The 15,380-nt window shown below is 32.4% G+C and overlaps 2 protein-coding genes across 4 annotated transcripts in view; both read right to left on the bottom strand.

The window, feature by feature from the left end:
* Positions 1 to 5,586, bottom strand: part of LOC108686315 — a 19,420-nt gene extending 13,834 nt beyond the window's left edge. For 2 of the 3 annotated variants that reach the window (XM_018191561.1, XM_018191563.1), the window contains exons 1-8: positions 5,437 to 5,586; positions 5,048 to 5,281; positions 4,465 to 4,512; positions 2,012 to 3,101; positions 1,482 to 1,842; positions 1,064 to 1,373; positions 468 to 967; positions 97 to 392 (exon numbers count right to left, since the gene is read on the bottom strand). In XM_018191561.1, the coding sequence (XP_018047050.1) occupies positions 97 to 392; positions 468 to 967; positions 1,064 to 1,373; positions 1,482 to 1,842; positions 2,012 to 3,101; positions 4,465 to 4,512; positions 5,048 to 5,108 (2,666 nt within the window). In that variant the 5' untranslated portion in view covers positions 5,109 to 5,281; positions 5,437 to 5,586. The remainder of the gene's footprint in view (positions 1 to 96; positions 393 to 467; positions 968 to 1,063; positions 1,374 to 1,481; positions 1,843 to 2,011; positions 3,102 to 4,464; positions 4,513 to 5,047; positions 5,282 to 5,436) is intronic. The other variant, XM_018191562.1, reaches the window with a different exon arrangement.
* Positions 5,587 to 10,531: 4,945 nt separating this feature from the next.
* The window catches only part of LOC108686308 (fatty acid synthase-like), a 15,587-nt gene continuing 10,738 nt past the window's right edge, over positions 10,532 to 15,380 (bottom strand). The window contains exons 10-16 of the mRNA XM_018191553.1: positions 14,843 to 15,141; positions 14,370 to 14,759; positions 13,014 to 14,032; positions 12,610 to 12,854; positions 11,819 to 12,515; positions 10,878 to 11,700; positions 10,532 to 10,747 (exon numbers count right to left, since the gene is read on the bottom strand). Of these exons, the coding sequence (XP_018047042.1) occupies positions 10,575 to 10,747; positions 10,878 to 11,700; positions 11,819 to 12,515; positions 12,610 to 12,854; positions 13,014 to 14,032; positions 14,370 to 14,759; positions 14,843 to 15,141 (3,646 nt within the window). The 3' untranslated portion in view covers positions 10,532 to 10,574. The remainder of the gene's footprint in view (positions 10,748 to 10,877; positions 11,701 to 11,818; positions 12,516 to 12,609; positions 12,855 to 13,013; positions 14,033 to 14,369; positions 14,760 to 14,842; positions 15,142 to 15,380) is intronic.

Here is a 15,380-nt window from a genome sequence, read left to right as displayed (position 1 = left end):
TATATATATATATGAAGAGTGTGTGTGTGTGTGTGTGTGTGTGTGTGTGTGTGTGTGTGTGTGTGTGTGTGTGTATGTGTATATATATATACAAACCTGGAAGCGATATTGGCAGTGAGTTGAAATTCATTATCAGAGAGTCGAGCATCATTAAGCATTTTTGAGATCTTAAAATAACAAGCTGCAGAACCAGCAAGATCTAAACGAATTGGCAAACCAGATCCCATCGGTACTACATAAGAAGAATCTAAGAACATTCCAGTTCTCTCGTAGAGAATCTCCTGCATAGCGAGAAACTGCTTTATCCTCTGCCAGGGATTGAAATTCGCTAATGCAGCTCTCACTTCCTTATCGCCATCCAACATCGTAAACATCAACTCGTTCCCGAATATCTATATTATAATAAACAAGACACCATAATATTATTATCATTCAATTATTTTTTATTTTATTTACTTTTCTATTACCTTGTAACCGAAACTTATTTTCGGATTATCAAAATTGTTATCAATAACATTAGGTAGCCGTTTCACGCCATCCCAATAGTTCTCATTCTCTGATGCCGATCTGAAACGTCTGAGAAAATTCTGGATATGATTTGAAATTCGTTCATTACTGTAAATGCCATCTGGACCGAAGAGATTTTCCGCGTAATATTCCAGACCCTCCATTCGTGCTGTGATTTCGAACAGATTCACAGATTGCCCGAGTAGATCGGTAGTCACATTGAAGGTAAGCGAGCGTGGTATGTATGATTTAGGCGAGAAAATCAGATTCGTCTGATAACTCATGCCGATATTGTACTCTTCGGAGAAAAAGGAGTTTTCGTAATTATGCGAAAATTTTCTAATGTCGTTATTGAATTTGTTGCCGATGTCCCGATCCGTCAGCAGACTTTGGATCTCGACTCTGGTAGGCGAAGCAGAATTGTAGAGATTTGTTAAATGACTCCATACGAAAGAACCGACTAAAAATATAGAGAAAAATGATATAAAATATTATGACAAAAATTTATATGTTTAAATTATTTAATGACGAGTATAATAAATGAAATACAGCGAACCTTGATTAACTTCTTCTACTTTGAGAGCATGCTTGATAGTCTTGATAACATTGTAATCAGGACAACGTATCACTTGTAAATAAGAGGCAATACGGATCTCCGTATCTAACGTCATGTTACGATAATAATTGAGGAAGAATTCATCTCGAGTTTCTTCGCAAGACGGCAGTCTACGGTGAGCATCAATGGCAGCAACGCGAACTTCCATAGGTAAGAATCCACCAGTATTGTCTATACATTTCTTCAGTTCTCTTCGCAAGTCTTTCGTTTCGAGTCCCATATTGCCTATCGCTTTCAAAGCTTCTAGCGTCTGTAATTATATTAAAAATCTTGTTTTCTCATTTCTCACTCATTTTTATATATGTTTTTTTCTTTTATTTTACTACAAATAGAGAAAAGAAATCTATAAATGTCTTACTTCTTTCGTCGTGATGGAAGAATGAAAACTGGGCTCGCAACCTTGCGAAATTTTCTCTTGAAGATGCGATAGAAACACATTTACTTCCTTTAAATCAATACAAGGATCATTGTTTTTACAATACGTATGAATGATGGTGGAATAACTGAGAATAAATTGGACATGAGGAATTTGATGCTGGAAGTCTAATAGCTTTGAAAGAGCTTTAATGGTGCCGTGATCCGGTTGTGGAAACAAGGCAAAAGTGACAATCCAATCGTTGATGATCATCTGATTGATGTATTTCTTCATTATCAAATCATTCATCACATTCACTGCGGCATTGCTACTTAAATATGGCAATGCCGCGATAATGTGCTTCCTATTGAATAAGAGAAGAAAAATAAATGGATGTAGTTAAATTTAAATATTATCAAATTATATCCAATAAAATTAATTTGTTACAATTTTTAATTTTACTTTTTAATTATTAATATTTCCATTTTTTATTAATCAGAAAAACATTATATCTAAAAACATCAGTTACATACTTCCCGTTTTTGCAAATGCTATCAGCCCTGCTGAACAGCTGTGATAGTGAAGGATAATCCAGGAAACGAGCTGAATGAATGAAATTAGTGAATATTTCGGAAAATCTCTGCTGTAACTCATCGATGCCTCCAAGCCTACACATGTTCTTTAGCAAGTCTCTGGAAGTCCGCAGCTCACCGTGCATAGTTTTCAGAGTCTTTGCGTGATCGTATAATAACGTGGTTCTCTTAACACGAGATACATCTTGCACGAAGTTATCCTCGTCTCTTTCTTCGTCATCATTATCTTCATTCTCTTCGAATCTGTAAATGGAACTCATTTCCGTTGTTTCTTGAACTAACTGAAGAACCATTCGAGACTCGGTCTTAGCGCCAGCTTTGTCACCATTAGAAAGAGGCTGCAGTATTCGTACCTCATTACAGACTACTCTCTCATAGACATTATGATCGACCGTGATTTCGCAATCGCTACGTGAATTGAACAATCCATGCTGACGGTGTTGCTTTCGCGGACTTCTATAGGGATTCGACTGCATGATAGAGAAATATTTGGGGCCGTTTTGACAATCAGCCAGATACTTGCTCTTCTTCACAATCAGGCTAGTTTTCTTGGCCTCGTATAGGCGGTAGTGAGTATCACAGATACCGTGAACATCCACCTCATCGCCGTGATGGTCTACGTCGAAGCGTCGCATGCTGTTTTGCAACATCGACAAGATGCCCCGCTTAATATTCAATACCCAGACCGGTTCACGTTGATCTGGACATAGCTCGTGGATCAACCCATCATCGAAAGTAAACTTCAATTCGTGGCGCTCGAGGTTGGCCTTGAATTCGGAACCAGCGCGATCCGGAAATTCGGGATTGTATTTGCTACGATTGTGGCTGATGCTGGCATTCAGAATTCTTAGAGTGCCCTCGCAGGGGCTGTTGAAGTGTACGGACAGAGTAGAGTCAACGTGTAGAGCTGAATCATTCCTTGAATGACTGAATGATAACGGGTGATAGCCCAGATTTGTGCTTACATCCACAGAATATGTATATATGTAGTGGATATCTTCGTGATATTTGAATTTTTTCTCCGATGGAACTAAAAAAATTGAGATAAAATTAAAGTTTGTTTTTCAGTTAAATTAATTAAAGAAGTTCAGGTAATTTCTATCAATGTAATGTAGATACATTGTTTATAATTTTAATCTTGATTTAACTTATTTTTTATCTTCTTTTAGCTCTAAGAATTAGAAGTGAACATTCATAAAAAGAATTTTAAAGACACAATAGATTTTTTGATTGTAAATTTTAATAGATGTAGAAAATATATAAAATACAATATTTCTGATAATAAAAATTTATTCTTAAAGCTCTCACAAGTATGTAAAATTCTTTTTTTAGTTTTTCAAACAGTCCAAAATACAAAAATCTGCACTAAATTTTAAAGATCTAGATTGAAAAGGATAAAAATTTTACATTATTGGCAAAGAGTTAATATATGGGATATTTTTTTTACAGGATGTTTTTTTTTTCATTTTAGGCGTGTATTATTCTATAACGACATTTCTTAAATAATTTGAAATTAATTTCTACAAAGAAAACAGAGAAAAGAATGAAATTTTGCATATTTATTTTCCAAACTTTCATATCATGATTTTTTTTACTTAAAAAAAACATAGATAGAACATTTCCTATCCGGTTAATAAATGAAATTAAGAAATGTAACATTATTATAAATGGAAATAAGAATATTATGACAAAATAAATATTAATAATATTTCAACGAGATAATTAGTCAATGAGACAGAGAGAATAACATTTATTATAACTGACTACATTAGTAAAATGTTTAAGCTTCGAAGATATATTTCTACTGCATCTATCAATAATTTGTTTTCTTAATAATTATCATTTCCTCGTATTCTCTTATCTACGCGATTAAAAAATAAACGTCAGTGTCCTTCATCTCGACAAACGCACGCAATTAATTCATATTTAATTTAAACAAAAAAGAAAGAAAAATAGAAATATGTATGTATAAAAGAAATAGTTTGTGATAAGTTCGCTAAATTAATTGACAAATTATTATTTGAAATAAACTATTTTTAATTATATTAAAAAGTTAGCTTTGCGTAGCAATGAATGAGATATTATTTACACATTTATTTACTCTAAATAATTGATTTGCAGATTAAAATACAAAATGAATTATTGTATTTCAAAATTAATAATATTCGGATATATAAAGAAGAATCATAAAAATGTAATATTAAAAAGTGCTGTTCTAATGATTTATCAAAAAAAAAAAGAATGAATGAGTGAAATATGAAACAGATCTTCATTTATTTAACGATACAGCGTGGGATAACGACTTCAGAGATTGTAACTTAAGCCTAGAAATGTGATAGCTGAGTGCCGGATCGTACTAGTCTGGAGTGTGTCTGCATAAAAATGTTACCTACTCTTGCATTTTGTTCGGCCACATAGCGTTGGGTAGTCCTTAGTAATCTCTGCGAGGAAAAAAATCATAAAAAATGTTCACACATGTGAAACATCTGGCGCATATATTTACTATATTATACTACATTATACTATATATCATATACACTATATTAATTATCTTCTATGTACTAAATTCTATTCGGAAAATAACATATTGATCATATTAAGACTGGACAATATAAATTACATTTAAAAACTTAAAAATTTTTTAATAAATAGATTTCAATGATAACAAATAAATTTAAATAACGTATTTAAAAAATTAGATTTGTTTGAAGAAGATATTGTTGATATATTTTTGAGTTATACATTTATTAAATCACAATATTATATTACGCCTTCTTTATTTATTGTTAATTTTAAATAATTCAACAGCAAGAAGTCTCTAATATGATTAGATTTACTTGGAGATCATTATTTTCCTACATAAAATGCATTGCCGTTCGATAACGATTACACCAATAAATTAATGAAACACCGGATGTCGTAATAAATATATACACACCACAATTTATGTTAGTACCGGAAATTGTCGATAATTACCTCCTCGCACAGCAGTTACTGCGCACGCGAACGCAAGAAATAGTATTGCCTTAATAGTCATGGTTTCCAGGAACAATCCTTATCGCTTCCAGAATTTGCGAAACCTTCCGAGATCAAGTGCTTCTACCGCACGGCGATCTTCATCCCTCGATGCGAAATTATCAAAACATGTCTCGTTATTTCACTGATTTAATTTGTAAATCCTGTAGATCAATCAGTATCAAAGAGTCATCACTAGAAAAAGAAACTTTCCTGAACGATTTTTAATTAATCAATCACACACTGTATTTTTCTTAAATCTTTTTCTTTCTTCTTCAGAATCTCTCGCCACTTTTGATATTTGAAAGTTTCACTTGGATTGATTTTAAATTATATGGAGGTCTATCTACCGAGATCTGTTGTTAACGCGATGGCTGGGCTCTTTCTCCTGCGGTGAAAATCGTGATAACCACCCGGATGATAAACCGGGGTGTGGATCGGCAGCTTGATTGGAGACGAAGGTGGAGGTGGAGAGAGAGTCGAGAGATCGTGCGGCGTTCACTGCGTGCGACTAAATAAGTATTTCCGTTACTGACTGACCGACGAATGATCGAACGAAGAGGGAGAGGATCGGATGTTAAAGGTCTCCTGATGCTTTCTCTGTTTGCGCAGAGGTCGGAGGTCAGCTTGTCTGATAAGATATAAGTTGTCCACGACGAAATCCTAGGAAACTTTGCCTTTGTACGTAAGAGAGGCGTCAAAAGTGTCGTACGCATGGAAACCGTCAGCTTCGAACAGCGTTAAAATCATTTTCGCTGACTTGACTAAAAGAGAAGAAATAATGTTAGCTTTACTAAGGCATATTCTTACATTACAGTCCTGGCACTGAATGCACTTGTTTTAAAAAAAAAATACAGTTAAATGAGATGAGCTTGAGATAAATCGATTTGTTTGAAACAATTGCAAAAACAATTGCTGAGAAATAATATATAAATTAGGATTAATATATATAATTTTTTTTTTATGTTTTGTGACTATTCGAAGTTGATCATTTAGTTTTCCTTTATATAATTAAAAATACTTTTTTCTCTCTTTTTATTTAAACATTATACTATCGAATCTACATTAGCATACATTTATTGTTTTGGCTTCAATGCGATTATTTTTATTTTGTCGAATTATACATGAGAAATAAACGATAAATACATAGGAGTATCAAAGAGATTAAAAAGTACCATTATCGTTGCATAGATATATAAATGATTTAAATGCAACAATAATGAAAAATTAAACATGGGGAATCAGAGGAATCAAGGAATTAAGAAATTTCAGACCGCAATATAAAAATTAGTTTTTCTATCTGGAGACAAGGTAGTGTCTCGATGGTGGAAGGGATAACATGGTATATGCAGTTGGACGGTATCTTTCTCCGCCTCTCTGTCTATAGAGGTTCATGAATTTTAAGGATAATTGTAAAACGCGAAACATGGGGCGGTATTCATAGTCCATTTTTTATTTCAAAACCGTCTTAAATATAATATCTTAAGATGTTAATACAGTCCTTGGACTTACGATATCTTAAAATTATACTTAAGTCTTAAATAGAAGAATCGACTATGAATACTGACCTATTTCGTGAAATATGATACTGAATCTTTTCTTGTGCAAGAAAAAATCGGCGCATATACAATTCTGAGATATGTAAAAATACATGCATATTGATTGATGCATTACTCCGAACTTTGAAGGTAATTAGGTGTTATAGATGATGTATTCAAATCATCACATTATATAAATCCAATATACTTGTGCATTTAGTAATGCGACGTTTTGTATTACTATTAACAAATACGCAAATCCATGTAGCAATCGCATTATTTAATAACTGCTCGATTACTAATGTAACATTCGATCACATCACAACATTATTATATAAGGAATCCACTTCTTCGTTCATCTCATTTTAATTAAATGATTTTATATGATTTGAATGAGAAAGAATACTGTCACAAATATGCAAACGTATGAAAACACTAGTAGAAGAAAGTATTGTAATTTGAAATATCCTTGGCAGACAGACGATGTATGTTGACTTCAAAGTCTTTTATATTCTCTGTACAGCATTCACAAAAATGTCAACCCTTCATTTTCTGTTATTTAATGATGTTATAAAACGTATCTGTGAGATAAGTAACACATTAAAACATCATTCCGTATAACAAATTAAACTAACCAAGACTCCTTATAAATCAAAGAACTGGAAAAGACACGGGCAGTAAGAGTCAAGCGCAGAAGACGTCGCACAAATAATGTTATATCTATGAAGTATGAAACTTCTTTATTCACTAAAAAGGTTAGCGCGTTCCACACTTCATAGATATATTATTTGTATCCTACTGTTCATATCCTTTCCAATTCTTAAAATGTCATTGTTATGACATACCTTATCAAGCTTTCATATTTAATTGTTAACTAAGGAAACCAATAACATTTATGAAAATGGATCGAATCTTATAATTAAATATGATTATAATTAAATATGATTTATTATACATGAAGACAGTAAAAAGCAAATACATACATACATACATATATATTTGTCCTTATTCTAATTAATATTAATTTAGAATGCAATACACACACACACACACACACACACACACACACATACACACACACACACATATATACAGAGTATTTGGAAAATAATAATAAATCTTTTGCATAAAGGTAGAATGGACTAAACTGAGAGAAGAAAAGTCCTCCACTATTTTGCAATTTTCGCAATAGTTAACAAGATATTAATTGCTAAAAATTGCCTAAACGAATACTTTTGATGATAGTTCAATCATACAAACATAACAAACATTTCATATCCGATCGAGTCATTTTCAATATTAGTATAAAAAGTCGATTATAAAATTTTTTAACAATAAATTAAAATATGTAATAAGATAAAATATAAATTAAAATCTAAAGTATTCTAAAAATCTTTTTGTTGAGCTTGTTTAATTATAAAATGCCTTGTTTCTACTGATACAATAATGGAACGCCTTATTAGAGCTGCGCTCTTTTCACGTTTCCTATTACCCGCGTGGTGATTTCTAGTCCAAACCATCCGAGCTCAGATGAGAATATTACCAGAGCGGAAATTGCTCAGTTAGGGAAGATATAAGATTCAAGGAGAACGATTTGGAAATGTTGTTAGATTTGAAAGGGAAAGAATCGACGAATACTTGAAGCGGATGAACACTCAAGATTCGCGATTGCAAAAGAAAGAATTGACGAATTCTTGGAGCAGATGAACGCTCAAGATTTGTGAGGAAAAGAGAGAGGATTGATAATTGAGACAGATGATTTGGATAGATTATTATAGCGATTAACCTTGTTCTAAGATTTTTACAAATTTATTACTAGTTGACTTACATTAGGCTTTAAAGTAAAAAAGTGGCATCAACTGCGGAGCCCACAACTAGGGCAAGAGATGTACGGAGTGCGAAGACGATCACACAGCATGGTCACGATTATAAATTGATGTACGAACATTGAGTAAAAGTTACTTGGTTTTTCGTTCTGGCCCTACGCTTCTGCGAATTCTCTATTTATATCTCGAAAAAAGAGCGTACCCTTTGTCTAGGATGCAATTGTTGCAGTGTCGCGCAAGATTTACGATTTTTATAAAGTCCTATCGTTGTTGATCTAAAATGCATCGTTAGAGGAGTTTCAATATGAAAAGAAATGATTTACGTTTTTTTTTAAAGCGATTAGAATGCTCTTGGTAAATGATGAAGTTTGTTATCTCGCAGAAAAATATATTAGGTAAACACTCGTTTATCGTGCCTAGCTAGTTTTGTGTGCAGGATAATAAGAAGAAATTTTAATTTTTCACATTTCGCATCTATATAGAAACACGTTACATAATCAATACCTTCAATCAAAGAAGTTAGAAGAATTGCATTCTTCTTAAAACTATTTAAAAAAATTATTTTGAAAGTAATCTTACTTCGAAGACTTTTGAGCAAGTTTCTTGCTTCCACCTTCTCCTTTGGCCACCAGACAATCGCAGCATACGTCAATCTTGGTAATAATATCATTTTGTGTAGCCTGGGTTTTTTCCCCAGTTCCAGCCCATGACTCGTCTACAAGCCCACATAGAGATGTAGAGCTCTTATCTTCAAGGTGTGTTTTCCAGTTCAGCTTAGGATCCAGAGCTACTCCTAGATAGTTCACTGAATTAGTGTAATTAATTTCCTTGTCCCAAAGCCTCAAATCATAGATCTGCCCTCCCTGTACTGGGAGGAGTTCACCGGCCGAGTAAGAAGGGCATTGTTTTTCAGATATCTATCAATTAGTCTCTCTTAGTAAAAATGAAATGAAACTGATAGGTCTGAAGTCTTTAACCACAATGTGACCTTTTCTCCCTGGCTTGGGTAAACATCACTCTGATGTCACTCCATGCCTAAGGGACGTAAAACTATTTTGTTTTAAAGACTATTTAAGTATTATTCAAAAATATTAATTATCATGTGTCATTTAAGAATAGAAATGCTATAAAATATTTAGTATTTTAAATTACGAGTATACACATTATTATATTAATTATTATTATTTTAATATAATAATGTTTTTTTTATATATATATATATCATAAAAATCAATAATTTCATATTTATGTTTATTCGTAATTTATTTATGCTTCATATGATTAAATAAAAATGAATGTGAAGTTTAAAATGGAATGTGAAGATAAAATTTTATGTTATAGAAACAAAATTGCATAATTTAGTAAGCAAATATGTATTGACAGATACATATGTGAATAATAAATATAACACAATAAAACGAGTTAAATTGAATACAGAAGTTCTCTATTATTTTGTAATTTCCATAATATTAATTAATGAAAAACTGATTAATAAAGGTCAATGCATGATCGTTCATTATGCGTGATTTAACGATAAATAAACCTCATTACGCATTATACATAAATGCTTATACAAATAGACATACACCAGTATTTTGTTACACGCGAAGCAATCGCCGATACTACACATTGACTTAGTTTTTCTTATTTGACAGAGGAGGAGGGAGGTGGAATGGAAGTCATTTTGCACGGAATTCGTGTACCTCTAAGCAACGAGGGAAAAGATGAAGTGGGAATCGCTTTTGCATGAAAGTCGTGCGTTCCTAAACAAAGGAGGTGCTTCTAAATAAGAGGATGCTTAGCCAGATTGCGCAGCAAATGACTGTCAAAATGAATCTTGTCGATAATTTTCATGATCATATTTGTAATTAGCATACCAAAATATAGTAGTAATCGATAATAAAATCGAAGAGTTTACCCTTTCAGAAGTTTACCCCATTTTTTATTTATAAATATTTATTTGATAGAGCGCCATATTCGGTTACATCACAATAATATTATAAACATTTTATAAGATATCTTGAGCGCGTCATTCATTATGGTATGTGGACATTAAATTTGTTTCTTGACGAGTAAAAAAGAAGTATATTCGAATAAGTATTTTCATACATTTTTATTCGAATATTAAACGGACATCTTTATAAAGTTCCCGAAAGTAAGATTTCTTATCTCTTTTGCTGTGAAAAATATATTAAATTCTCGTTCCAGAGTTTGTTTGATTTCTATGATTATCACAGAATCCATTCCAAGTTCGATCAAAGATGAATTTGGATTTATAGCCTTTATGTTACTTAGATCTGTATAATAATTATATAATAATATATATAGTAAAAAATTATTATGATCCATATTATAGTGCATTTTTCGTAAACTGCAAATAAATAAATACAAGTATTTGCATAAAAAAGTTTCCGTAGGAATACCTACTTAAAATATTAGCAACTGTTTCTATTAGACTTCCACATCTCATTGTTTTTTCAGCTAGAACCATGCTGCTCACAATCGGCCAGCTTTGAAGTAAGAACTTATCGAGCTCGTTGAGACAAGATGATATCTTTTGCCGTAAAGTGCCATTGATAATTATTTCCTTATTGTTCTTCTGCACGTCTCCGATAAGACCCACGTCACCAATAGCTCCCCACTGAATCACCAATCCAGGTAATCCTTCTTCCGCTCTCTTCTCGCAAATTCTTTCCATGATGGAGTTGGCCATACCATAATTAGTCTGTCCAACGTTTCCTCTGCCGCAAGAAACAGAAGAAAATACTACAAAATGCCGCAGTTTCAGACAGATTTTCCTAGAAAGTGTGTCCAACGTTTGCGTTGCTCGAGCCTTCGGTTGGAAGGGTACTGCAAATGTTTCTGCTGTTTGATTCTTGAGGACGTTGTCCTTCAGCTCTACACTAAGATTGAATATTGCATCTACCGGTGCTTCTTTTTCCGCAGTTCGTAAAAGATATTCGCAATCTTTCAAATCAGCAACATCAATATTCTTGATAATCAAAACGTTTACACCATATGACTTCCATAATCGAATTTTCATACGTTGATAACCGTTTTTTATTCCATTTCTTGAAATCAGAATGACATTTCTGGCACCACGAAATATAAGCCAGTCGGTTAATTCTAAGCCAAATCCGCCCAGACCTCCTAGTATAATGTAATTCCTATCTCTGAGACAATAATAGCGACGATATGCGAGAATATGCTTATTAAAAGGTTCATCCTTTTCGTGAATATTTATCATTATCTAGAAAAATAATCATATTTTAAAAGTGTTCAATATAGGTATGTGAAATAAGTTTATATAAAGATATTTATAAATAAATTTATTTACTCTTTGTTACTATTAGTCAGTATAAGCATACCTTTCCCATATGCTTTCCATTCGCCATGTACCTAAAAGCTTCTTCGATATTTGTTTTAGGAAAAATTTTTAGTACTTGAAATGGTTTGATTGTTCCATTTTTTAGACCATCGGCTATCATTTTGGACAATAGGGCCGTATACTTGCGATTACCAGTGAATATATTCTCCAACATAATTCCATAAAAGCTAATACCTTTTTGAAACATGCACCTACTTAAAGGATTATTAGAAACAAAATCAAATTTGCCAATCTCTAAAAAACGACCGTTTTGCGCCAAACACCGAACGGATGCGATTAATTTTTCTTCCACCAATGAATTTAACACGATGTCGACTCCGCGATCTTTTGTTTGCTGCATTATCATTTGTTCAAAACTAATATCTCGAGAGTTTCCAATATGTCCATCCGAAATGATGGGAAACATTTTTTTAATAAAATTCCGTTTATCTTCCGTGCTTACGGTAGTAAACACCTCGCATCCTTCGTTGAGAGCGAGATGAATAGCTGCTTGTCCAACGCCGCCAGTTCCAGAATGTATAAGTACTTTATCGCCTTTTTTCATTTTTCCATAAATGTATAAGGCCATGTAAACTGTACTGTAAACACATGGAATCGTTGCCGCCTCTTCAAATGTCCATGCGTCGGGTATTTTCCAACACAGATCTTTATCTTTTACAACGACGTTTGCTATAGAACTAGAAGGAATAATTTTCATTTAGTTTCAATTTTGATTTATGATATTGCATACTAATTTTATAATTTTTCATACTAATTTGGGATATTATTTACTCAGTATCACAAATTCCCATTACGCGTTGTCCATTAGCATCCCATCCCGCATATTCCATTCCAAGAGGAAAAGACTGAAATAATCGTCCTTTTAAAATCGCCTCATGAGATGTTAATTTACCAGTTGTAAACATTACATCTCTAAAATTCAGAGATGAATAGATAACGTGCACTAAATCCTCACGACGAAACATGATTGATCGATTATTTTCTATCCAACAGAATGTACTTAAATCACCCCGAACCTATGAAGGAACAAAATTTTGTGTACATAAAACAGAATTTTTAATAGAAACTTCATGAATGAGTATTTAACTTTCTGTTATGTAAAATTTTGCATTTAAAAGATAAGATATAATGTTACTACAATGATAGCGACATGTCTTGAAAAGATTTGTATGTACCATTTGACAAACATGAGCGGTAGATACAGGTCTGGCTTCGGATTGCATTAATTTTAAATATCTGTACGATCCCCAAGTTTTATTAGCTCGCAATACATTAATGGTCATATCTTTTTCTAATTGTTGTACATAAAAAGGATCTTGAAGAGAGAATTTAGGAGCTTCTTCGTCTTGAACGAATACACTCCTAACACGTTCACTATCTGATTCCTTTCTTAAGCAATTAATAAAACCTAATAAACCACATTTAAAATCTCCCTCTCCTACAATTATAATTCTGCTATTCTTATCGAGCTTGTTCTCATCGCTCAAAAGCTGCTTTAAATTCTCTAGCCAATTAAAGTTATCATTGTTTATGTAGACAATAATTCTTTCTTTCACAGAAAATTTTTTTTTCAGAAGCACAATCATTTCTTTATCAGTGCGCTTTTCAAGAATAACATTTAATTCATATTGTTGTAAATATTTCTTATAGTCAATTACGTTACATTTTTCACGCGTTAACAAGTAACCATCTTCTCTTAGAAATGATAATAGTCGCTTTAACGAAGATTGTTTTTTGCTCAAAAGGTTGAATCCAGCAACTATCAGAGCTTTGTCATTTATAGATGATTTCTTGAAATCTTCGATTGAAATATTTGGCGATAAGTCTGCTGGATTGAAACGATTCGGCGATGTTAATAAAGTGATATTCGTTTGTATCAATGGAGTTTCATCGAATGCTTTAACTAGCAATGAAGATGAGAGACATTCTACTGCAACATCATCTTCATCTTCCACTAGCTCGACAGCTTTCACTTTGACAATTTGATGATTTTCCACTGCGAGTTGCACCGCTATTCGAATTGCTTCATATAAACAAATCTGAGCGCGATCACAATGAGCTACAAATGTATATATTTCGGTAACAACATCTTGAGCTAATTTCTGGCGAGTAATTTGAGTGACTTTAAGACCTTGTATTTCTACTCCGCCAGCTGTAATCATGTCTATCTCTTTGTATATTTGTACCTGTAATTCTGTAATAAGATATCTAAAATAATTTTGAGACTTTCATGGGTATTATCTTTAGAGGTACCAAAAAATTTGTGAATTATCATCATGTTGTAATCTATTATAAATGCCAATATTTTGAATCTTGCCGTTCATTTTATCAGGGCGAGGAGCGCACTAGAATTGACATTAGTAATGGATTACAATATAGCGATAATCCGTAAACCTTGACATCTCTGAAGACATCTAAAGTGTAATATATTTTATGTAATAGAGATTTTATTTATACTATATTTCAGTATCAAACAAAATCTGCCTCTTTGTTAGTAAATGAAGCATTACGATTTTTTATTTTTGTTATACCTTCTACATCATTTGTGTTGTTTCGTAACTTTTGATTGTGAAGCATGGGATTGATCACTAATTTTTGGATACTCGTAAGAACACACAAATCTCTAGTATCATATCCTAAAGTATTAATCTGTAACATGGCATCTATAAACGTTATCCAGTTATTTCTCCAAATAATATGTCCTTTTTTGCCTGATATAGAGGCACTCTTTAATCCACGAAACCAGCAACTATATTGGTAACCGCGCAGTTTCAATTCTTTGTAGATATCTTGAGCAGTCATATGTTCTTCTTCATCATTCTCCCATAATAGATCTGTCGAAGTCATTTCGGGATTTGACGTCTCGTACACTGTTCCTATCACAACAACTCTATCTTCTTCGGTTATTTCAAATTTTCCATCTGTAATATTTTTATATATTCGTTTATACACATAATTTTTACAATTATTACTATTTTTTTATGTTAACTTATCTTGTTAATACCTTTTTGAATTATAATTTTTAATTGTATAGCATTATGTTTCGATAAATGGATAGCATGAATAAAATTTACATCTTGAAAAATTATCGGTATTGTTGTATGCATTTGTCCTTTCATCATGCCAATAGTTTCCCAAACGAATACAAGATAACTCGCCGTAGGTAGTAAGTTTTTTTCATCAATTATATAACCGCTCATATATTCGTATTCCAAATCGTCGAGTAAAATTTCAATATATCTTTCTCTGGATTTTATAGATTTTTTACAGCATGGTATAAACCAATCTTCGGAATGGTCCCATCTAGTAAGATGTTAAAATATGTTAATTTATTTATTAAGGAAGAGACTGAGGTAAGTTACAATTTTTGTTTAGCAATTTTTTTCCGTACTAATATATACATTTAAATTAATGAATGACCACGCATTTTGCTTCAAGTACATAGATGAGATCAATTTCTTTCTGATTTGTATCTGTCTTTAAATACTGAAAATTTTCTACCAGTAGATAAATTGTAACAACTTATTCCATTGTAGGACAAG

This window comes from Atta colombica, unplaced genomic scaffold, assembly GCF_001594045.1.
Source record: "Atta colombica isolate Treedump-2 unplaced genomic scaffold, Acol1.0 scaffold174, whole genome shotgun sequence".
Taxonomy (NCBI): Eukaryota; Metazoa; Arthropoda; class Insecta; order Hymenoptera; family Formicidae; genus Atta; species Atta colombica.
This window is presented reverse-complemented; position numbering and strand designations above follow the sequence as displayed.